A 23,372-nucleotide genomic window follows, 5' to 3' on the forward strand; every position below is an offset into this window, starting at 1 on the left:
GAGCAGGAGCGGCCTAGTGCGACCCGTGCGGGGCTCAGGCCTGGGAGTCGGGGAGGGTGCGAGGGGCGGGCGGGGGAGCCAGGGTCAGCCACGGTGGAGTGGAGACCCAGGGGCGGTGAATGTTTTTTTTCTAAAAACAAAAGGAGTCTTGTTCTTCCACGCCCCCACCCCCTCCCCAAAGTCCTTTATTCTCCCCAAAACTGCTGCTGTGGGCTGTAACCTGAGCGGGGCACGGGTTTAGACCCTGACCAACTTGGAGTTGTGATTGAAGCTTAATTTCTGCAGTTGCCAGCTGCTAGGCATGTTCAGAAACAATCAAATCCTTGAGCTACTGACAACAGCCTCAGTTTCTGTAAGGTGGATAGAGTGCTTCTTTGCTGTGTCTACTGAAAAAAACCCATTGTCGAGGTTTGAGTCTGTGGAAAGCTGTATGTTGTGATACTGCTCTCCATAGGCTCTGAATTGAACTGTTCTACTGCATTTCTGTGTATTTGAATCACTGAAGTGCAGTACAGCAGTCCAAGGCACCTGTCAGTGACAGTTCACGTAAATGTAAACACTTGCCTTCAGGAGTTCACACTGCAAAACCAAGCAGGTCAGAGTGAGGCAGAACATGTAATTTCTGGTAAAGACTTCAAAATTAATTGTCACATTACATGTTTTGGCCCCCTAGAATTCTTTTTCTTTAATTACATCTGTGACAAGGATGTTAGTACTGAAAAAAACATCACCAAGGTGCAAGGTAATGGTGAAATGGAATGGTCTTTACTAGAGTATGGAGGACATATTCAAGGTTTACACTGATTCAGTGTAACTTTAAGTTTGTATTCCTAATAACAAATGGAGACTTACTCTTCTCCCAGAGGTGTAGAAGAACTGTGGCCCATTTACTGCAGAAAGTGTGTAGTCCATCAGTGAAAAGATAGAGAAATTAGGTTCTTCTTAACAGCAAGTGTTACATTGGATATAATAGTGGGAGAAAGTGGTTTGAGTTCTAATTACAGAACTTGTTGCTTTAATGTAGTTAATTAAAACTGGAAAGATTAATGCTGATTTTTTTCTTTAATAGGGAATTCAAATTAATTAACTTTTTAAAGTACTTTTGAAAAAGAAAAAAATCCCAAAATTTTATTTCTAATGTGAATGCCTGTTTTCTTGTGATCTTTTACAGGCTCTTAAGTACTCATCCAAGAGTCACCCCAGTGGTGGTGATCACCGTCATGACAAGATGCGAGACACCACAGATCCTTCACCACCAAATAAAATGCTGCGGCGCTCTGACAGCCCTGAAAACAAATACGGTGACAACACAGGGCACAGTAAAGCAAAAAGTGTGCATACTCACAGAGTTAGAGAGAGGGATGGTGGTGAGTTATCTTTAACAAACTTTTACTTAAGCAATCACTAATTTCTCATTAAAATTAGGCATTATCACTCAGGTGATGTCTTGCACTAAATGTGCCTCGTACTCTGCTAGGGAGACTGCAGTGAACCCAAAATGAGAATTTAATTGGAAGCAATCATTTAGGCACTGTAAAACCTATTAATTTTCTGATTTTTACAGGTATGCTAGTTTTCCTTGTAGTCCCAAAGATTAAATAAACCTTCTTCTTTTTAAGTAGTATGTCTCATTTATTTTAGACATACTGCAACATTTGATAACATGAAATAGTTTTCTGGATTTTTCATTATCAATAAATATTGGCTGGTTTGGATCCTTTTTAATAACTTTGTGTATTGTGGTGCTGTACTGTGTAGGTACATTCTCCGTAGACTAAACCCCATCAGAAATGAAAAAAGCTTCTTTGTATTTAGCTGCTATGTAGAACTCTTAATAATTAGAAAATTATAATGAAAGGTAGCACATACTAGAGCCTTTCTTGACAGGAGCTTTAAGAAGTGTGTTCACAGTCAAGTCTGCCTACTGTGTTTTTACCTGTTTATAGACAGTAGTAATATCTCCAGTATTTCTTAACTGATCTTTGTATCCCTGCTTCCTAGAAAAAGAATAGGCTTTTCCAGGTAATAAACAGTGTTAAGATAACAAACAGCCAGAGTTTAGAAAATAGCAGTTACTGTCTGAATTTGGAAAGGTGTTTTTTTGTTTTCTTAATTGGTCTTTGTGTCAAGTTACAAAGTGAAGTATTCAAGTAGAGAATTTGGAGCTTTAACTCAGTGCTTCTTTGTTCTGTATAAAGCTAACAAATTCTGATGTACATATACATTTATTGCTGCACTAGTTTTACTAGATATAATAGTTATAGTAAAATAAAGGAAGTATCTTTCAAGTGCGTTTTTAGGAAATACTAGTTCCACACCACAAATGTGTTCATGGTACCCAGTTGTTCTTATAAATCCTATTTGTTTTTCCTTCTTTGACTTAATGCAAAAGCTCTGTAGACCACTGGTAATGTCATAGAAGTGTGTAGATGGATTAAAAAACATGCCTCTTTGTTAGTACACTGATTTTGATTGTATCTGATCACAACTGAAAGTGTTGTAATCTCAGAATTAAATGCATGTGCTATGCCCATACGCTGCTATTCTGTGCTACTTCTCAGGATACAGAGGCGTCCTCTTTTATTTCCTGTTCACCTGTCCAAAGATACTAGTCCTACATACTCTTGCAATTCTACTTGCTTTTGTTGCAGTCGGTGATTTTTTCTGCTTCAACTGAGCTGCATTTAGTGGAATTATGCGTATATGAAAACATCTGGAGAATGAGGCTTTATGTGGGGAGTACATTTACTTATTTGTGTGTTGGAAGTGTTGTACTATAGGAAAGACATTCTAAAGTTCTTACAGAATCCAGCTGGATTTAATAGTTGGGGAATGGTCTGAAGCATGTATGCATACAGTAAGGATGAAGGAAAATGAATTATTTGTAGTTTTGTAAATGGAAGGAACACCATCCCACTGTACCTTCTCCTGGTTAAGACAGTGGAAAGTTTCATTTATTCTGATGTGAAAGCAGGCATTTGCACATCATGTGTTAACAGACTGGAAGAAGGAAGTAGTCTTCAACAGTCTGAGGGAAATTACTAATTTTAAAAGTAGAACATTTGTATTGTTTAATGTAAATAAGTGATTTTTTTTTTCTGTGTGTGTGTCCTAAGTAAAGTTAGTTTGGCCACAGTTTCACCTTAGTTAAATACGTTCAGAACAACCAAAGTTATGTTGGATCCTGTGTACTGTACATAGTAAACCAAAGCTAAGTGGATGTGGGCAGAAGGATATCAATTTGTTTTTGATGTACTGAATATTTCTGTCAGTATGAATTGAAGGTAGGTGTTAGAATATGGGTGAAATGCTATAGTATAACGGACATTTGCATATTGCTAATATGCAAAAGACATAATAAAATAATTTACCTTGTTCTCTGTCTATTGAATTACACTGGAGGGCTGCTATTGCCAAAGTATTCCCTTAGTTTTGCAATTAGAGACATACAGGGGAAAAAAGAAATTGCTAAAGTGCTAACATTTTTCATCTAAGCCTTAATATGACTGAAGAGTATTAATTGGCTTTGATGCTACTGTAATTGTCTGTCTTGTTTTCTTTTTTACATTCTTCAGAGAGGAGGAAAGAAGTTGGATGGTTTTTATTTTTTTAATTGCTGTGCACTATTTTAAAATTGGTGTTGCTTGATTTGAAACTGCTACAGGTGTTACAGCCTTCCTGTGATCTACCTGAACTTAACAAAGCCAATCTCATTAAAACATCTCTAGTATTTATTTTCCAAAACTGAATTAAAGTCCCAAACAAGCAATCTCTTCTCTCATACCTCAGAAAACAAAATAGGACATAAATCTGGAGTATTACTGCTGAACATAAAGCCAATTTAACCTGATCTCTCACTCTCAGTGTATAGAAAGAACTCCTATACATCTCAGTAATTTTAGCTCTGAAGTGAAACAGGAAGTTTCAGTGGTGTAGCACGCTGATTTAGTCATGACTGGTTCATGTCGTTGTGGTAAATGCAGAATGTCATTTAAATGTCATTTCAAGATGTAAGTGTACACATTTAAAATACAAGGGCAGGAATTGACTGAAAATTAATTACTCAAAAATGGTAGAACCACCTCCTATTAATATCTTTAGTGTGTGTATAAAGGTATTTTTTGTAACAGCTTATTTTTGTAATATTCATGGCAGAATCTTTGTAGAATTGTAATCCATGGTAAGAAATTCAATTAAGGTTTTAAAATGTGTTACGGGTAAGCCCTCCATACTGATACAGTGCAAACAAAGCATTTTTCAGAGTTGCTTACTGCATGGTTTCTGTGGAAAGAGACTGTGTACAGAGACAGTCGTTCTCTGGAGAGAGACTTCCAAGTTTACCTTGGACTAAACATGATGGAGTAATTGCAAGTTTTTGTCACATCCCTGGTTTCCTAAGAGTACTTGTATATTCAGCATATTAAAAAACTGCCTTAACTTTGTTCTTGCTTTCAGGTCCCTGTGCATGGGGGCATTCTCTGTGTGCAAGTGTTTAAAACATAATGAACAGCTTCCCCCCCTCAGTGCATCTCTTGTTTTTAGGTCAGCTGCTATAGGCAAGTGTGGGGTTTGAAGAGATTAGGGGGTCTTACGAGACCAACTCGAGTGTGAAGTTTCTTAACAGTAACAAATAGGGACTTAAAGCCAGCATTGTTTATGGGGAATAGAACTATGAAGGGCCTTGTAGATTTGGAAAAATGTTTCCATTAAAGAAAAAGGGAAATACAAAGATTTGAGGGCTCTCATGCTTGAGGATGGAAGGCTGTTGTAGGTCTTTTTAAATGCATGAATGACATGATACTGGTGTACAGGAAAGAAAATAAAGAGGGCAGATAAGTAGGGTAGCTTTGGGAATAATGAAAGGGAGATATATAGATATATATAATTTAAGAGCAAAAATGCGAGATGCAACCCTTGGTAAAAAAAGGGTAAAGGGATACTTACTTAACTGTATGGAGCAGAATGACCCACTAAGATACACAGTAGAACTTTATACAGAAAAGGTTAGTTCAGTTAAGGCACCTGTACTCAGTTGTTTCTTGCTCTGAAGAAAATACTGCATGTTTCACTACATTTACATTTAAGAGACTTTGAGACTTTGTGTGCTTCATGCCATGATCTTACTGAATTGCTTAAAATAACTGGAGAGTGTAAATGTACATAGCATGAAATATTTTCCTGAATTGTGTGCTATTGTGTAGGCTGTTTTAATGAAATTTGATTATAACTTGTGATATTTAAATTCCGAAGTATAACTGAAGCTTTGTGACTGTTTCTTTTGCACGTGTTTTTTTTTTTTTTTTTTTTTAATTGGCAATTAAGAACACTTGTCAGTGACCGCTGTTACTGACTAATACAGTTCTGGAATTAAAAATCCTACTATTAGAGGCTGAACGAAATAATTTAAATAATGAGTTCCTGTTTTTACCAAAGTGGTGGTGGGAGCTTCTGTGATTCTGTGTTGGCTTGCTTTATTTCCACTGGTTCCTGAAGGAGTTCAGAGTCCTCATAGCAAAGGGACAGCAAACTCCTAAACAGAGAACTGTGTTAGGTTCCTGTTCTAGCAGCCCTGGCAGTGGAGGGGAACTGCTGATTAAATTAGTGTGAATCATTGACCAGTGAAGTAAACAGTGAGTGGGGGGGTGTTGGGGCAGCTGCAAGAGAATTGGAGATGCTCGGGCAATTGGCCTTGCGAAGAGGGAATTGCAGGATAGGTGGAAGGAGGCATGTCTGAGAGTCATGGACATAGCGAAGGATTCAGAAAGAAGCTGGAGTAGATTCTATCTATGCAGGTAGTATTGACTGCTGTTAATGTTAAAGCAATTATTCATTACTATGAAAACCATTTCCTCGCTGTAACTGTACAGTCAAAGCTGGGATGAGAGAAGTCTGATCACAAAGGAGAGTGAGCTCTCCATGAAACATACTTTGAATACCCCCCAACAGCCAAGTGTAGATTTAGTGATTCACTTCACTATTCCTTGAATGTTGGCTTTTTGGGTGGCTTTAAAGGAGGTAGGGGTTGGTGGCTGGTTTGTGTTTTAAGAAAAATAGAATTGCTTCCAGGATCATACACCTTTTAGAAGCTTTTCTCTGGATTTAAAACAAAAAATCGGGAAAAGTTTCTGTTTTCTGATATTTATATAAGCTTTTTTTTAAGTGTTACTAGTTCTACTGCCTTCAGACAGGGTTTTAATTTTAAGTTTGCTTTCCAGTTTAGAACTTCTAGATAGAAAGTAGCTTTCCATTTACTCAGTGGATTTGGAAATACTTTTGAGGTGAGTTTTTGCTGGATCAGTTGTATAACCATTTTTTTGTGTTACTCTGTTGTGAGGATCTCTAGTAGAAAAGAAATTGAAAAGTATGTGCTCATAGAATCACAGTAACAGATATGACTTGTGTTTGTACTCTTTAAATTTAGAGGTTTAGAATATTAATACTGAAAATTGTTTTTGAAAAGTACTTGCAAAGCTTGCTTTTAAGTAGCACAGAATGGATGATACAAACCCCTAATTTTATATTATTGATGTTAGGTAAGAATTGTGATATTAATATGATGGTATTAAATGCTAAGTCTTTATTCATGTAGGTGGATGGAGTCCTCTGTTTCTCTTAATGAAGTTGAAGTATCTGGTGTAGGTTGCTAGGGTAAAGATGTATTAGTGGGAGACTTGATCTGAAATGGAGGCTGCATCAAATGTTAATAAGCATTGCTGTTTGTTTGTAACCTGTTGATGCAGTTGCTTTCCAAACTCTATTGCTATTAGGACTTTGACATTGGGAATTTTTTCTTACTGTTTTTACGTTCTTTTATTTGTGAGAGTGTAGAATTCTGTTCTGTAAATGGGTCCTCTGAAGGTTTCCATTTATAGTTGTTGTGTTTAAGCAAATATGTATCTTAGTTTTAAGAATTCACTGGATTGTAAATGTAATATGTTCAAGTCAGTCTGCCTGCTAGACCTGGTAAGGTTTTGTACGTAAGCATATTTTATGTTTTGGGAAAGAGAAAATAACTAACTGTATACAAGATTTGGTGAATTTGCTTGTCTTTGGTATGGAAGCTAATCATAAGGGAATGATTTTTACTTAGCATCATGCTTTAATGTATGCTATTTGCCTCTGACTTTAGTAAACTGCATATTCATTTTCTGTAAACTTGTACTTTTGGGTTGCTTTTCTGAAGATGAAGTAATGAAAACTATTAGTTTCTGATGAGCTGCCTGCTACTAGGCTGTAGTCAAGATAGCAATTTGTAAATTATGTAGTAGTTTTTTACTGGGATTGCTCTGCATTCCCAAATGGCCCCTGATTAGAATTATTCCTTAACCATGTTTTGGGACATGGCTGCTTTCTAAGAAAAAAACTGTTTATTGACAGTTTACATTTGTTTTCCTGACCATTTCTACCTATTCATTGTAAAGTATCCAGTAAGCCAAGTATCACTGAAACTGTGCAGAACTTGGAAGAGAATGCTCTGCCTCTGTTTTGGCTGAGAGGGGAGGTGATGCTGTAATAACGTTACTGTGAATAATAGTAATTTAATGGCACCCAACTTGCAGTGGTAACTGCATTTGTTTACAAAGTCAGGCTTTTATGCAATTTCATAGGCATTTTCAGGGAAAAACCTCTTGCTGTACAGAGATCATTCCCTATGTTACTCTTCAGTAAGAAAAAAAATGGTACTGGCAACAAAAGGCAGTTCTTAACACTAAGGCTTACATTTTGTCAGTAGTTTGTTGTAGTGTAAAAATGAATCCTTTCTGGAAGTACATGTAGCACTTAAGAAGAAGAAGCATTTCTTAATATTCATCGTACGATAACAACAGTGTTTCTGTTTTCCCTTGTATTATAAAAGGGTCACCAGACTTTATTGTACTTCACTGCAGGTGTTCCCTGCTATAACTTCAGTATTAGAAGATTCTGTTTCCTTGAAGACCTTTAACAGACTTCCTAACTTACAAAAATAAAGCTACCCTAAAAAGTATCTAAGTCCATTACCTGTTCCTTTATCCCAGTGATATTTGCTAGTAGTATAAGAATGCTTTTAATACCTGTGTTTTTACTGTTCTACTCTGTTCTGCAGGTTTGCTTTCCTACTAAACTAGTGTGGGTTTCCATTTGATAGCATTAGCCTTAGCATTAGCCTTATCATACAGGGAATTCATGTCTGGATTTTGTCATGAACCTGTATCCCTTCAGTACTTCAGTCTGTTAGAGAAATACTACCATGGCACTTGTGGGTTACCAAACTTTTCCTGAACATTTTACCGCTTTTCTGAAATCAGAGCTTTCTGCCTGCATCTGTATGTACAGGGAGTAATCTCAGAATTATACCCTAGGTTAAAATTTGTATTTATTGACATTTTTGTCAGAAGTGTTGTTTTGTGAAAGAGTATTTTGAAATTCATTAATCTGTAGTAAGTGGAAGGTCTATGGTGATGAATATTTAGGGAACAAAATTGGGTCAATATCTGAAGTGTAAGCTTCTAAAACAAATTGCTCATCCTGTAAACTTAAACACTTTCTAAATTATTCAAAGACATCTCTTGAACGTGATATTCACCTATCTTCCTGCTGTGGTAATTTTAAACAGATACTGAAATAGCCTGGAATTCTCTTACATAAACTTTTGCACCCCTTCTTTTCCTCTTGGGCAGTGTTTCCCTTTTTCTTACTGCTTTCATGCTTGTGAAGCGAGATGCATGTTCTAAGGCACAAATTGTACTTGCCTGTTGACTGGAAGTAGACTCAGGGAATACTATTCAAGAATAATCACAGAATGGGTCAGGTTGGAATGGGCCACAGTGGGTCTGGTCCAAACTCTCTGCTCAAGCAGGGTCGTCCCAGAGCATATGACAAAGGATTGTGTCCAGATGGTTCTTCAATCTCTCCAGTGACGGAGATGCTGTAACCTCCCTGAGCAACCTGTTCCAGTGCTCTGTCACCCGCACAGTAAAGAAGTTCTTCCTCATAATCAGGTGGAACTTCTGTGCCTCAGTTCCTGCTCATTGCTTCTTGACCTGTTTGGCACTAAGAGGAGCCTGGATCCATCCTCTGACACCCTCCATTCACATACTTACAGACGGTGATAAGGGTCCCCCTTTGGTATGTCCAGTTGGAAAGTTGGTCCTCCAGGTGACTGGAAAGGGAGATACATTTCTGAGCAGAAGACTGATAAGAGACTTCGCTCTTTTTACCAGATGGATTAAGAGATGTCTGTTAAGCTTTTGTGGCTTTGACTTACATTTCCATGCATGCAGCAATGTTACATTGTGTTGGAAATTGGAAACCTAGGCCTAGAGATGCGTGATTAGGCCCTGTGGGACTTTGGAATAATCATCTGTGCCTTACTGCGACTGTTGTTACAGAGGAGAGTTGCAAAGGAATGGTCTGTCAACATTAAATGCAATTTTTTTGTCGCAGTGTTAAAACATTACTTGTTTTGTTTCTACAACAGCGGTATGATAAAAAATGCTAATACCCTTCTTTTGTCATCAGTCAAAAAAGAGATGTAAAACAGTATTCAAGTGCTTCAGGACAAGGAAAAGGCAGCCGGAAATATGAACAATTAGTGTCCAGAGCTAAATGAGCTAAATTCCCTGTGTCTGAGGGGCAGCAGAAATCTTCAGAAGGATTTTTTTTTTGGTCTAAACATTTATCATTACTTTTCTGATACCTGTCAACTAATTTCTCTGACCTGCTGTATGTATTTAGGCATGTCAGTCTTTCTGAAAATACTTCCATGAAGAAGATTTACAGTTCCATCCCAGTTACACAGATTAGTTCCTCTGCGTTGGTTCCCCACATTTCTTAAATATTGCACTTTTTTATGTCCTTCCAAAGCAACAGTCTTCCTCAGTGTTTTTCTAGGTTTGTTGCTGAGTTTGTTCAAGCAGCAGAGTTATCAATTATCCATGTCTATCGGGCGAAAACAGGGAAAGGAAATTATGGTCTGTCCTGCTCATCTCATTTGTATGTTTCAAACATACCTATTCACTCCCAAATGTGGAAAAACCACAAAGAATTTTTTTTATTAAGGTATAGAATAAGTAATGCACATTGGTTCATAAACTCTGCAATACAAGTTAGGTAATGTGCTCTACCTATTTTTTTTTTTCTGCTGTATTTATTTCACATAATTATGATCTTCTGGATGCTGGTGTCTTCATACCAGCTGTGCCCCTTGAATAACATAGGGGGGAGTTCAGATCTCATCTAGTTAAGTCATTCAAGTAGATTCCTCATTCAGACACCTGCTGCTGACAGATTAACAAAGACTTAATTTTAAAAACTGTTCATTTGAAAGAATGCTATTTATGCTTGTTTTAATACAAGAAATAATATGATCCTCCTCAAGTAGTGTAAAGTTCACCTCTTACTGGCTAAATGCTGTCTATAGTAATGGTTGCAGTTTTTGTATAATCCTTTTGAGAGTGTTTACTTAACTAGGGAAATAAAATGAGACGCTTAGGCAATCAAACAATTGTAAAATAGATTTTGAATTTGTAAACGTAATAAGCAGCTTTTGTTAAGAGGCTTATTTTCCTATAGTAAGGTAGTTCCAGGAAAGACCAGTTGAATTTTATGTATATATTTAAGAATTACTTAATGGGAAGAGGGATGAATTGTCTTGTCACCTATTGTACTTTAGATGCTTGAAAGCCCTGTTGCTCAATACCTTTGTTAAGATGAACTAAGCTTTGTTAAGCTGAGCTGGGCCAGCCTGAAATAAAGCTGTGAATCTGGTTTTTTTAAAACCACAACACTATATATATTAATTCTTAGGTCAGTCCTTGCTTGCCATATTTGCTTCCACCCCGAGCTGTGGGCCAGCATTCCTTTATTAATGAAGAATTTCTATGTGACAGAAATTAATTTGACTTGCCTTTTTTTTTTTTTTTTTTTTTTTTTTGGAGTGTTAATAGTATCACTTCTTTTCAGAAACAATTCCCAGATAGAAATTAAATAAGCATGAAATTAAAATTATACTTGTTGCACGGTAATAAGTACACATGGCATAGTATGTCCAGAACTGAAGATGTATTTTGTCTAAACCTAATGATTTCTCAAGTTATGTAAAAGTTTAATGACCAATTGCTGCTTTTAATACTAAATATTTTCAAGTTAGCTTGCTCATTTGTGGTGAAAAAAATAACATGTCCAAGCAAAAAGGAGTAATCTTTCTGAAAACAGAAGTATTCCAGAATTCTGTATAGGCAGATCACTCAGTATGTAAATTTTAGGTGAAATAATGCTTTCTCTGTTTTATTGAGACATGGACATTGCTGTAGTCTTAGAAGAAAAGAAAGTTCTCTTCAAATAACAAATATTAGTAGCACTCAAGGAATGATCTGGTATTGAAGTGGAGATTGGTTCTTCTGTTGTGTTTGATGTATCTTGAGATACGAATTTGAGATAATCTGACTTACTATTTTTAAGGCACATTTAAGAAGGGAGATACATGGTGCCTTTTTTCTTGCCTTATTTTAATGTGGCTAGACATTGATTCTGCCACAGCTTTCTCATTAAGGATGTAAGTGCGTTACTTACATGTGTGACCATGTTGCAGGATTGCAGTGATGTTTTATAACAGAGACTCCCTTTTTTTAGTACTTCTACAACGCCGTTTACTTGTTGAATTGCTGATTCTGAATGGTGCACGCTCAGTTGAGATGAGGGAAACTTAAGATGGGATGATGGTCTCCAGCATTTATCACACTGTATGGCACTACCTATGTTCATAAAAGCCTGTAGCTTCACCTTCCTTATTCTAAGCCTAGTAATGGAAACATTCAATGCAAGTTCCTCTGTAAGTAATATTACATTCACAGGGTCTTCTGTTTAAATTTCTCTGTCCTCAAGAAGCTATCCTCAAAACATCAAAAGAAATTTGAGAGTTGCTAAACAACCTGGCCTTGTTCTTAATTAGCCTTATTTTTACTCTGTGGATTCTGTTAGGGAGATTAAGTTGTCGTATCTTACTTATTTGTTTGGAGCTTCTGAGTACTAATTTGGTTCTGTGGATACATAGAAAAAGGGAAAATAGTCTCAGAGCTGTGTTTGGGCAACTGCTTTTTTTTTCCTTTGTAAGCAGAAATTGTTTTGCGTGACCCCTGATTTTAATCAAACTGCAGTTTGTGATGACTGGGTTATGGTGTGTCAGTCTTTCACAGTATTACTCTGCTGTTTGTAATCTTAAAATACTGACATACACAGTTTTCATAAAGTGTCTGCATTCGAGTAACTCCCATCTGAGGTGTGCATTGTTAAACATCAGTGGTTCTTCCAATGTTTTATGTTCTTTGAGAAGCTCCCTGAATGAGAAGTAAAATTTATGATGTTTGCCCCCTCCCTCTCCTGCAATGTTAAAGGAATTGTTTATCATTTTAGTATCCCTTGAGCCTAATTTTTGTGAAGCATATGAGTATGTGCCTGTTGCCCCAGATGACTAATATATTTTTAGAAATGTCTTGAGTTCTCTAGATTTATTGGCTTTCGAGAGGAAAAAAACCTTATAAATTTGGAATTATCTACTGTCAATTAATGTGAATCAGTAATTACAGAAATAGAGATTCAGTCTTCTGCTTACTCCTAGTTGATGAGTTTTGTGGAAGTGTTGTTGCTGGAGGTAGGAGAGTGTGTTGTGGTGCTGTTAGGCTGCCATCACTGAGCTCCACTCTCTTAGTGCTGTATTACAGTATGTTCGTGGGAGGGTCATTTGGATTTCGTGGTGTGTTGCTGAGGGGGGCTTAGAAGGGGGAAATTCAGTCTATTGCCCATTTGCTGTGCTGATCCATGTGGAGTTCAGATAACGTGGTTTTTAGTTTGTGGTAAGGATTCTAGCTGTCAGTTTAACACATCTGTTTTTGCAGGTCATAATAATTAAAAGTCTCCATATGAAGCTGCTACTTGAGGTGAGAAGAACCTCTCTTGAGCAGTCTCTGACACTGTATTAGAGATGTAAATGTTTTATGAGCTACAGTCCAGAACAAAGGCAGAGTTTGGCTTTATTCTCAATCTACCTCCTTTCTTTTTAGAGCAATGTCCTGCTCCTTAGTACATATATGGTAATGTTAATTAGTGTTGCAAGCTTAAAATACTTTAAACTGTCATTAGTGATGTTTAACAAGGAGTTTGTTTTTTTTATTAAACACACTGAAATCTTTTAGTATCGTGAGCCAGAGAGTTAGGAATACGACTCTGTGTTGCTGAAATTCTCACATTTTCCATGGGTAAAACTGCTTAAGCTGCTTTTTTCAAGTCGATTGATCTCAAGTGAAGTGGGTGTCTTAGTAAATGTTCAGCAGTGTTGAGGATTTTTTTATTTTATTAGGTGACCTGAACCTAAGGTTTCCTAAAGGGAGAAAATCACTGGTGTCAATCTGAAGAATTTGGCTACCCATAGTTTTTAATTTCACATAAATCCATTTTGTAGATTATAATTTGTTCAATCTACTTTAGTAATCTCTGAGTCTTATTAGAAATGTTTAGAAGGTGGTTGGAATTTGCCTTATCGAGAAACAGGCCAATTCTTTCAAATGATACTGTTTACCCCACTTCAAAGTAAAGAATAAACATCTTTATGGGTGATGGTAAAATTATTTGTCTAGTCTTTGTTTATTATTATTTCAATAGTTGAGGTATCAAGGAAAATGACAATATACTGTTTCTTTTTGATGAAGAAAGTTGGTGGAAATTCTGTCTAGAGTGTGCTGAAAATCCAATTTTCATCCCTTAGGCTTTTTTCAGCTGTATGATTTGTGACATTTGAGTACTGGATCATACAGTAGATCACTGCATTCAGTGTACCTTGCTAGTGAACCTGATAGTTTTCAAAGAACTAATTAAAAATAAAAATGTAGGCAGAAAAGAGCAAATTAAATGTACTGTACATTATGCAATGTGTAAGATTTAACTTTATCTTTTTCATTTTAATAATCAGTATTGCCTTGGATTTTGCTCAGTATTGCATTAGTAAAACAATACGAGTCCTTGACTTTCATTAGTTTACTGCCCCTGACTTTTCCTTCTCAAGGTGTCGTTGTCTTACTACCATTTTAGAAGAAAAATTCTATTATGAATGAAACTATATGTTTACAGTATAATTTTCATCTGTTATTGGTTGTTTGTGCCACTCCATGTATGTATGACCCCTGGTTTGTTTATAGTAATGTTTATGGCTGATGTCCATCAAATTCTATGTGAATGGTAACTTGCAGGAAAAGAGAACTTCTTTACATTGGAATGATTACCCTGTGACTTGGATAGTGCAAAACAATACAGACTTTGCTGTCCTGGATTGGCAGTGTGGCAGGACAGAAGGATAGGGAATGAAATAAGACTTTGTAAGTTTTTTTGCTCGATAGAGCTACTTGTTGACTGCTATAAAACATTTATTTGGGGGGGCATAATGAGTATGTAGTTGGGCAGTACAGTGATCAGGCTAGATTTCCTTTCTTTTGGCAGAGCATTGTGCATTCAACTTTGTAGGTTATGGATTTCTGGAAAATGTTACTTCACAGTTGGTGTATTCTCTGAGGCTGCTGCTCTGCTAGGAAAATTGCAAGTTTTTATGCTTTTGGTTGCGTATGGAAGGCAGCCATGTTTATTTCAATACAGCAGGTCACATAAAAAAACAGTGAAGAAAAATTGTTCTGTTGTATTACTTTTACATTTGGCAAATCAAAAATGGCCTTGCTAGCCTGTTCTGTTACTGCTGGCATGTTGGGTATTGTGTTCCTATTGTGTTGCTTTATTTCCTCCCATATGCAGTACTTTAGAAAGTGTTCTGCATGAAGATTTGCACTGAAGTAACAAAGCCAGTTGAAATACACTTTAGACGTTTTAATTTAGGCTTATCCTAGATAAATTTCTATCATTTTCACTGTTTGAAGAAGTCTTCTCAATTAGTTATCCCCATAAAATATCACCACCATAAACTATCTTCCTGTTTTCTCTGTTAACAACCAATTAGTATCTGTCATTTGGGTAGTATTTGTTCTTTTGAGAAGGTTGAGGTTCTGATATTGTCTCTAGTTTAATGAATTTGATTGCATGTTAGCTGAGAGGTGGAACATGGAGTCATGGAACAGTATGTATGGAGTTGTCACAAATGTAATGACCTTCCTTGCTTTTCTGCTGCCCAATGTTTCTTTCCACATGCCTAATAGGTGGGCACAGAAACGGTGACACTCCTAGAGCCCTTCCTGAATCCCAGTTCCCTCTGGAGGAGCTGAAGGAGCAGACTGTCTTTGAGTTCCAGCTGGTGAGCACTTGGGAACTTCCTTTATTTTATATCTACACTGACATTTTTTATTATAGACAAAATGAGAGGATATTAACAAGGTATTTTTCTGGCTGAAAAGAAAACATAAATGCTCTATCAGTGGTGAACTGTATCAAGTTAACTGTCTGTGGTACAACAGTATATATACTGCAACTCGAATGTCTCTCTGTTCCAAGTTGTGCATTTCAGTTGGAGATCTTATGATTATGATACTGTACAATGTCATGAACCAAAAAGAGTAAATTAGGCTAAGATACTTGGATGCCAGAGGATGGCGGGGAATGCACAGTTATGTATTTGATTATTCTAATCAAGTGGCAAGAATTTATTTTAGGTGGTTGCAGGTAGATGCTGTAATTGCCAGTATAGGTGTATAGGTTTTGGAAAGGAAAGAGTTTCGGCTTGGTCTTGAAAAATGGCAGGGGAGAAGGGAAACCAGGTGCTTCATTAGAGCAGTCTGATCCTTAGTTAACTCAGAATTTGAACTTTTTATAATTTCAGAAGTGAAGTGGTGTTAATGGAGATGCTAATTAAGTGTGGTTAATGGAAATGTTAATTAAATGTGATAATTGCTAGAGAAAGTTGACTGTATTGCAAAATGGAGTATTCTTATTTCATCCTATGTTAAATCTGTTTTTCAAGTCTGGCACAGTTTTGAGCCCTTGTTGCAGTTCAAAGTGTCTTGGATTCAGCAGTTGGGATATGGAAACAACTTACAAAAACATTAAAATGAGTCTTAGTGTGACAGAGTCTCAGATCTGTAGTAGGCATTAAGTCAGTTTTGCATTGGTTCCCAGACCTTTGCTCTTTGTGCTTTCTGGTGATCTTCATGCATTAGTAAGGAGGATGTGATTTTTGTTGGAAAGACTCAGAGATAGCTGTGATATTTTAACCTTGACTCTGACCTGCCCTATGACTTGTTCATCACTAGGGAAGACTTGCTCACGTGGTTGCACTACTACAGTTTTATGTAAGTGTAGTGCTGATGCCCTTGTTGGCCATCTTCCAGTTAGGAGTAGCTCTTTCCAGCTTTAACTGCTTTCAAAATAATGATTAAACTGAGGAAACTCGCTGTGATTGTGCACTAAACATTTCCATGGGGAGTTCTGAAACTGGAGTATTTATAACACAGTATGAATTTCCCTATGGCATGTCAAAGATATATTAGCAATTGCTAAATCTGAAAATACGCTAATTAAGGAGTTTAAAAACAAGTCTTTGTTCCTCTTTACTGAAGAAAGTGGAACTAGTAAGGAAGGTCTAACTGTAAAAGGAAAACGTAAGAAGTGCCATGGGGAGCTGTCTCAAGGGACAGTAGTATGCTATCTACCTTACCAGGCCTGTTTCTGGGGTATGGACTAGTCTTAGTGATCCTGTTCTCATGATCTGCTTTGCCAGACGTGCAGCTGGGAGATGCAGAGCTGTTTGCAAGTCACAGCCACCTTAGAATGGCTTGGAGTTAGGCTTTGCTAATGGTGAAGCCTAGCATTCAAGTGAGGCGAACCCCCCTTGTTTTTAGAGGTAGACTTCTGCTTGTGGGTTGCTTTCTGGCCTGTTAAACATCTTCAGCAACTTTCTCAGACAGCCTGAGCTGGCACTGCTTGCTTGGCTGGGTTGTCAGATTCCTGGATGATGGCTGTGAATGGATTTAACCACATACTAAAACCTTGCTGCCTCAGTGTGGAAAGGTAATTTGGTAATATGGTTGTCATGTTTACATACAGTCTTTAAGCCCTTAACTTGGATGAAGTGCCTAAAATTCTCGTTCTTCAGAGTATAATCTGCTTTGGTCTTGGAAGCTTTCCAACAGCAAATAGCAGTTTAGCAGTCCTGTTGTATGCTCATTCCTGAAGTTTGGGTAGAGATCCAAACATAAAGTGGTATTATGTGTAAAATAGAATTGAGGTATGGGTGGTGAACCCGCACCTGTGATTACCCCGTGTAACTGTCCCAGGCACCATTGGAACGTGTTTATGGCTGGCCCTGTAAATGCTTGTCTTGGTGGCCCGAGGCAGTCGGCATTGCTGGAGCAGCCATGATCAGTTTTTATGCAGCTGAGGCTAGCTCAGTTAGGACAGGATTCCAGAGGGATGGAGCCTGTGGGTGGGCAGTCTGGGAGGCCCCTGGGGCCCCTTCTGAAGAAACTGCTGCATAGTAGGTGTTTCTCTATCAGGACCAGCTGGAGGTGGGTGTGACTTGCTGCAGCTGCTCAGATACTCCTGCAGGGTGCTTGGTGATTCATTACTGGGGCTGGGCACAGTGTGAAATTGGGGGCATGCTGCTGAGCTGATAGACCGTGTGGGATTTGAAAGTCTGCACAGTGAATTTGAGGGGTTTGTTTATGGGTTGGGTAGAATTGGCTTTACAGTATTTTATTGATGTAATAGGTATGTTGTTGGCTCTTTCTCATGTTTGGAAAGTGCCTGTTAGATTCCATTCACTGTGGCGGTGTATTTAGGCCACTACAGTATATAAAAATCACGGTGTACATGTTGAGCATGCTGAACAAAATACAGTGTTACTGCATCCATAGTACGGGATTACAGTAAATTAAACGCATTGGTCCTTTCTGATGTTTTGAAGGGACTGTTCAAACAAAGCTGTCTGGTAAATTTTCATCTCATTTTTTCCTTGAAGAAGGGAGATGATTTTACCTCATAGCAGAAATTAATTAAAATACATCTGCATTGAACAACCTATAAAAATACATTAAGAAATTTTAATGATTTTTATCTCAGTAGAAGGCTATAGTAAATAAAAAAAGACTAAAAGAATGGCTAATACAAAAATACTAAATAGCTATTTCACTCTGGTCAGTGTCTAAAAAAAATTGAGACTGTTGGTGTAACTGAGGAGTACATTTGTACTTGTAATTATGATATGCTACTTATATCTAGGAAATCAAATGCTTTTGTAAATGTATTTTTGTTGTTGTTGTTAGGCATGTGCGTCACAAGTGTGTGATGGTTGTAAATACTGCTTTGACAAGCCTCACTTGCCCCGTGCTGTCATTCTGCCTGGCTCTGAGCATGCAAGATACTTTTGATGTAGGACTGTGGTCTAGCTTTTGAAAGACTGTGTTTGAGTATGAGACTTACTCCTCTGTTTTTCTTTTTTCTTTTTGTTTTTCCCCTCATATCTTTATGAGAATATTATGAGAATAACATACAATTTTAGCCAAAATAGTGTAGGAAAAAGTTTTGAGATAGTGCTGGTTCAGGTTGCAGTAACTCGTGTGTGTGCAAATTGATCTTTAACCTTTGTAGGGCACTAAACAGTTTGGTGATGGTATACCTCTTTGCTTTTGTGATGGACTGTTTTTCTCACCTGCATGGTTAAAAGTGGGAAGAAAGAAGTTTGAAATAGTAATTTTGTCAGTGCTTGTATAGTTAGAAGGCTCAGAAGACAGAATTTGCGTTAGAACGACTCTCATTCTGCGCCATACTGTGTCATTTAGTAATGTTCTGTGTGTGTAGCTCTTGGAAGACTTTAGAACAATTTTTTTTTTAATGACTCCATTCACTCCTACCTATCAGTCCTTTACTGTTCTTTTCTGTAATTTCCCATAAGACTAAGTCTTTGCCATTTTCAAATCACTTTGGCTTCATATTTAGATTAGTATACAACTTGTGAAGCAAATGGTACTTGATGTAGTACCCCTGGGTATTTAGAAGTTTCTAAAGGGAAAACAAAGGCTGGGAGAGTGTTATATTTCGAATATGTAGGGTTTCCCTGAAATGTGTAAGAAATGATGTTTCTTAGTTTGGTGTGATTTATGTGAACATTTAAAACTTAGGAAAAAAATTGCATAAAGAACAATGAACGAGTTTTTACTTGCTTAGAAATTTTAGAGATCAGGAAATTTAAAAGAAGTTTGCAGAGTTGAATGGATGTCCTTGTTTAACTGTAAATGGAACTGTTCAGGTGGCTTGAGCTTAGCCAAACAGATCTAAAAGGTGTTGAGAATTATCTCCTTTCTCATTTCAGCTGTTCAGGTGTTTTCACATTGAAGAAAACCAGGTTGCCTTGAAAAGTAGTTGGTAGGGAGGCCAGAAGCAGGTGGCAGTTTGGGAAATGTTGCTTTTGGTATTCTAGATGCCATTACCTTTATTGCAGAGACTGAGGTGCCGGAAAATTTAGTCTGGTCTGTATGCATAAACAGAAGTAGTTACCTAGAGCCAATTACAAGTAGTCTCAAAAGAAAACAGCAGTTTTAAGGAAACAGCATTGCTTCAGTAAGCTTAAAACCTGATTTTATGCATCTAACCATGCAGGCTATTGATAAGCCTATTTAAATTTTCTGATCTAATGTTGAGGAGAAAATGCCTTTTAATTTCTGAAGTGACATGTTAGGACTCTTCAAAGCATCAAAATGATAAAGGCTGTTTGTTTGCTAGTAATGGAATAAAGTTTGAGAGTTAGACCAGTGAAGGGGCATACTGTGTTACTGTAGTTAGAAAATCAAAGTGTGTTTTATGCTATGTGAAAAAGAAATGTGCATGTGGTCTCTTGAAGTACTACTGCATCTGAACTATGCTGTGGTCCAGGGTATGGACAACTTGCCTTCTCTCCTTGCCTCTTCTTTCCCCTTCCTCCTCTTTAGAATGCAGGTGGTTGATTTCTCTGAAAGCATACATGGTGAAGTCTTTCTCTTTTCTTTCAGGGACCAGTTACTCTCCACAAGAAAATTCACACAACCACAGTGCTCTTCATAGTTCAAATTCACATTCTTCTAATCCCAGCAATAATCCAAGCAAAACTTCTGATGCAGTGAGTATTCGTGATTGATTTTCATCCATGTGTTGTCCCGTTTATACACACCATGTTTTCATAATTTTGTCTATGACAGGCAGCATGTACATTATGTGCTTGAGTTTTCCAACATCAGTCTTTGTTTTATAACCACTCTGTAAACCCAACCTGCAGTTGTAGTATGTTTTAAAACTATTCTAACTGGTAATCATTAGAGCTTTGAGTTACCTGTCATTAATTTTTAAATACTAGATTATTTAAATGATATAGATACAGAAATATTTTTCATGAACTTTGTAGTAAATCTAGAGCAGACAGTATGATTTTACTTATTTGCAATACATTACATATTGTGAATTTTAGTCACCTCAGTATCAAAGTCTTAGTAGTTAGAATGGTATTTGTTAAAAATTGCCATAAAACAAAATTGGTCAATTTGTGATCTGTAGAAAAATTTTGGAAAGATAATAATTTTGAGGATGTTGTAAGGTGAAGGAGACTAATATTATCAGTATTGACATTACTGTATCCCACTAAACATACTATTAAATTTTGTTAAGGGGACTGATGGGAAACTACTGCAGAATGCAACAGGAGCGTAGTGGTCATGTCTTCAAGCTATTAGTGAAACGGGCATTTAGAAATGGTGGAAGGCAGTGATATGGGTACATATAAGGATGTAATGTAGTTTTAAAAACAGTGAAAGCTATTAAATTTGTATATTAGAAAAAATTGTCTTTCATCCAACGCTGTTTGTATTTTAAAGGCTTATGATTCTGCGGATGATTGGTCTGAACACATCAGCTCTTCAGGCAAAAAGTACTACTACAACTGCCGAACAGAAGTTTCACAATGGGAAAAACCAAAAGAGTGGCTGGAAAGGTATATGTTTGTGTTTATTTTAATTGTATAAAGAACAAATATTCTTAAGCACATTTCAGAGCAGTTGAGCTTATCTAATAGATTACCGCTATAAAAGACTAAGTGGTCTAAGTCTGCTGTTTTCCTGCCCTTACCATGACCTCTGGCACCTCTTTTATCCCTCGACAGTCCAGAGCCTCGAGAGGGAAGTATGGTTGGTTTGTGTGGGGATGGCTTTTTGTTTGATTGGGGGTTTTTGTTGTTGTTTGTTTGTTCTCTTTTGTTGTTGTTGTTGGGGTTTTTTTTGTTTCTTGTTTTGTTTTGGGGTGAGGTTTTTTTTGTTTGGTTTTTTTTTTTTGACAAGATTGGTGAGCTAAACTGGTAGAATTGTGGGCTTCAACCAGCACGGATGTAAGGAAGCAGTGGCTAGAGTTTGCTAACCCCACCTGTAGCAGCAAGCTCTTAACAGTTTAATTCATCTCATGTAACTTACAGAAACTCTTATATTATTAGATAATGTAAGTTCTTAGCTAACTTTTGTTTTCTTTTCTTCAGAGAGCAGAGGCAAAAAGAAGCAAGCAAAATGTCAGTTAACAGTTTTCCAAAAGATAGGGATTACAGAAGAGAGGTGATGCAGGCGACAGCTGCCAGTGGGTTTGCCAGTGGAAGTATGTGGTTTTTTTATAGCAATATATTCTTGCCTTGTTTGCATTACTGTTTTCTTTTCCAAACTTGAAAAAAGTTAAAAATCCCTTTCCTAGCTGTTTTTCCTCACCTTTTTATATATAAAAGCCAAAGTGGAAAGCACAGTTAACTCTCCCAAATGTTGTTTCTTTCAATAACTTTACTAGTGCAATACTTGCTTAATGCTTTTCATGGTGCTTCTCCTTTTTGTGGCTTTTACTGCCGAATTTAATTTTCTTCATGGGTAGTTACTTAAACAACTTGCATAATCTGTAGTTTAGTTGGACTGTCATGATCACTGCTAATGTCATATTCTGAGCTTAAAAGTAAAGATTTCACATCTATAAATAATAACCTCATTTAATGGATTTTGATATCAGGGTTTTCAGAGGCTTGGATGTGTTACTGAGAGCATATTTTTACCTCCTCATTACTCTTAGTGAAATATTCCCTGGACTAGAAATTTCTGTAACTTGGAGATTTTTGTCTTGATACCTAGCTTTAATCTTTTCAATTTTTTTCTGGAAAATAGTTGTACTGTAAGATTCTGTCTGTATGCTGATGTAGTTTGGGTAAATTTGTAGCATAGTTCTCATAGTCGTTTAAAAGTAGAAGCCAAAGTATTATTCTTCACCCACGCTCTTGGGATTTGGCAAGGTAAAGATGTATAAAGGGCTGTTTTTCTGTGTACACTGAAACTTACTGCATATGCTAAAATATACTGGATGCTACAAAAAGATAGCAGACATGCATAATGCAGTGAGTATTTGGTTTATGACAGGTGAAAAATGTAAGAATCTGTGAAAAGAACTGCTCTGTATTTGCTTGGTATGTTCACTTAGCATATTTTAAAGTCTATGATCGTGTGACCAATGCAGATTAGTCGCTCATTTAATACATATAAATGTCTTGAATTAACAGTAAGTAAATTTGTTGTAGTAGTACTCAAGTGACATGAAAAGGAATTCTTTGAAGGCTAGAATGTGAAACTATTAAATTATACTTGATGTTCAGGGTTTTTGATGAACAAAAGAAAAATGGCACAAATTATCTCTTCACACTAAATACAAGATGGAAATAATAGATCTTGATTTAGATTTTTTTAGGAGACTTCAAAAGTTAACTTGACTGTAACACTCGTTATAAAGCAGCCTTTCATCAAAACACAGTGCTTAACCGGAACTCTAAATCAAGCAAAGGTCAGAGAAAATGCATTTTGTCAGTGAGTAGAATTAAATTTTGCCTTTTTTGATGCTGATCTACTTGAGGCTTTTTTTAATCATAAGAAGTTCAATCAGCTCTAGTTGTTGGTGTGCAGCTGTATTAATCAGTGACTGCAATCTCAGACTTGTTTCTAATTTAATCTTTTTTTTCTTATTGCAACGTTCCTTGGGGAATCCTGAAAAAAAGTGGAAGACAAGCATTCCAGTGACACCAGCAGTATGCTCCCACAGAATATTTTATCTCAAACAAGCAGGCACAATGACAGAGACTACAGACTGCCAAGAGCAGAGACTCACAGTAGTTCTACTCCAGTACAGCATCCCATCAAACCAGTGGTTCATCCAACTGCTGCCCCAAGCACTGTTCCTCCTAGTCCATTTTCTCTACAATCTGATCACCAGCCAAAGAAATCCTTTGATGCTAATGGAGCATCTACTTTATCAAAACTGTCTACATCCACATCTTCCATCCCTGCACAGAAAACAGAGAGAAAAGGTATGTCTACTGAAATTCCCTCTAGTATTCAAGATTATGCATTGCATTACATTGCTTGTTCAAAGTACAT

The 23,372-nt window shown here is 37.0% G+C and overlaps 1 protein-coding gene across 3 annotated transcripts in view; it reads left to right on the forward strand.

Annotated features, from left to right (window-relative positions):
* The first annotated feature begins 1,144 nt into the window (after positions 1-1,144).
* The window catches only part of WAC (WW domain containing adaptor with coiled-coil), a 56,965-nt gene continuing 34,737 nt past the window's right edge, over positions 1,145-23,372 (forward strand). For 2 of the 3 annotated variants that reach the window (XM_008639265.2, XM_017741476.1), the window contains exons 1-5: positions 1,146-1,367; positions 19,950-20,056; positions 20,805-20,920; positions 21,455-21,567; positions 22,994-23,302. In XM_008639265.2, coding sequence (XP_008637487.1) covers positions 1,229-1,367; positions 19,950-20,056; positions 20,805-20,920; positions 21,455-21,567; positions 22,994-23,302 — 784 coding nt within the window. In that variant the 5' untranslated portion in view covers positions 1,146-1,228. Of the gene's footprint in view, positions 1,368-19,949; positions 20,057-20,804; positions 20,921-21,454; positions 21,568-22,993; positions 23,303-23,372 lie in introns of all 3 variants that reach the window. The other variant, XM_017741477.1, reaches the window with a different exon arrangement.

The sequence above is a fragment of the Corvus brachyrhynchos genome, unplaced genomic scaffold (genome assembly GCF_000691975.1).
Source record: "Corvus brachyrhynchos isolate BGI_N302 unplaced genomic scaffold, ASM69197v1 scaffold167, whole genome shotgun sequence".
NCBI classification, from domain to species: domain Eukaryota; kingdom Metazoa; phylum Chordata; class Aves; order Passeriformes; family Corvidae; genus Corvus; species Corvus brachyrhynchos.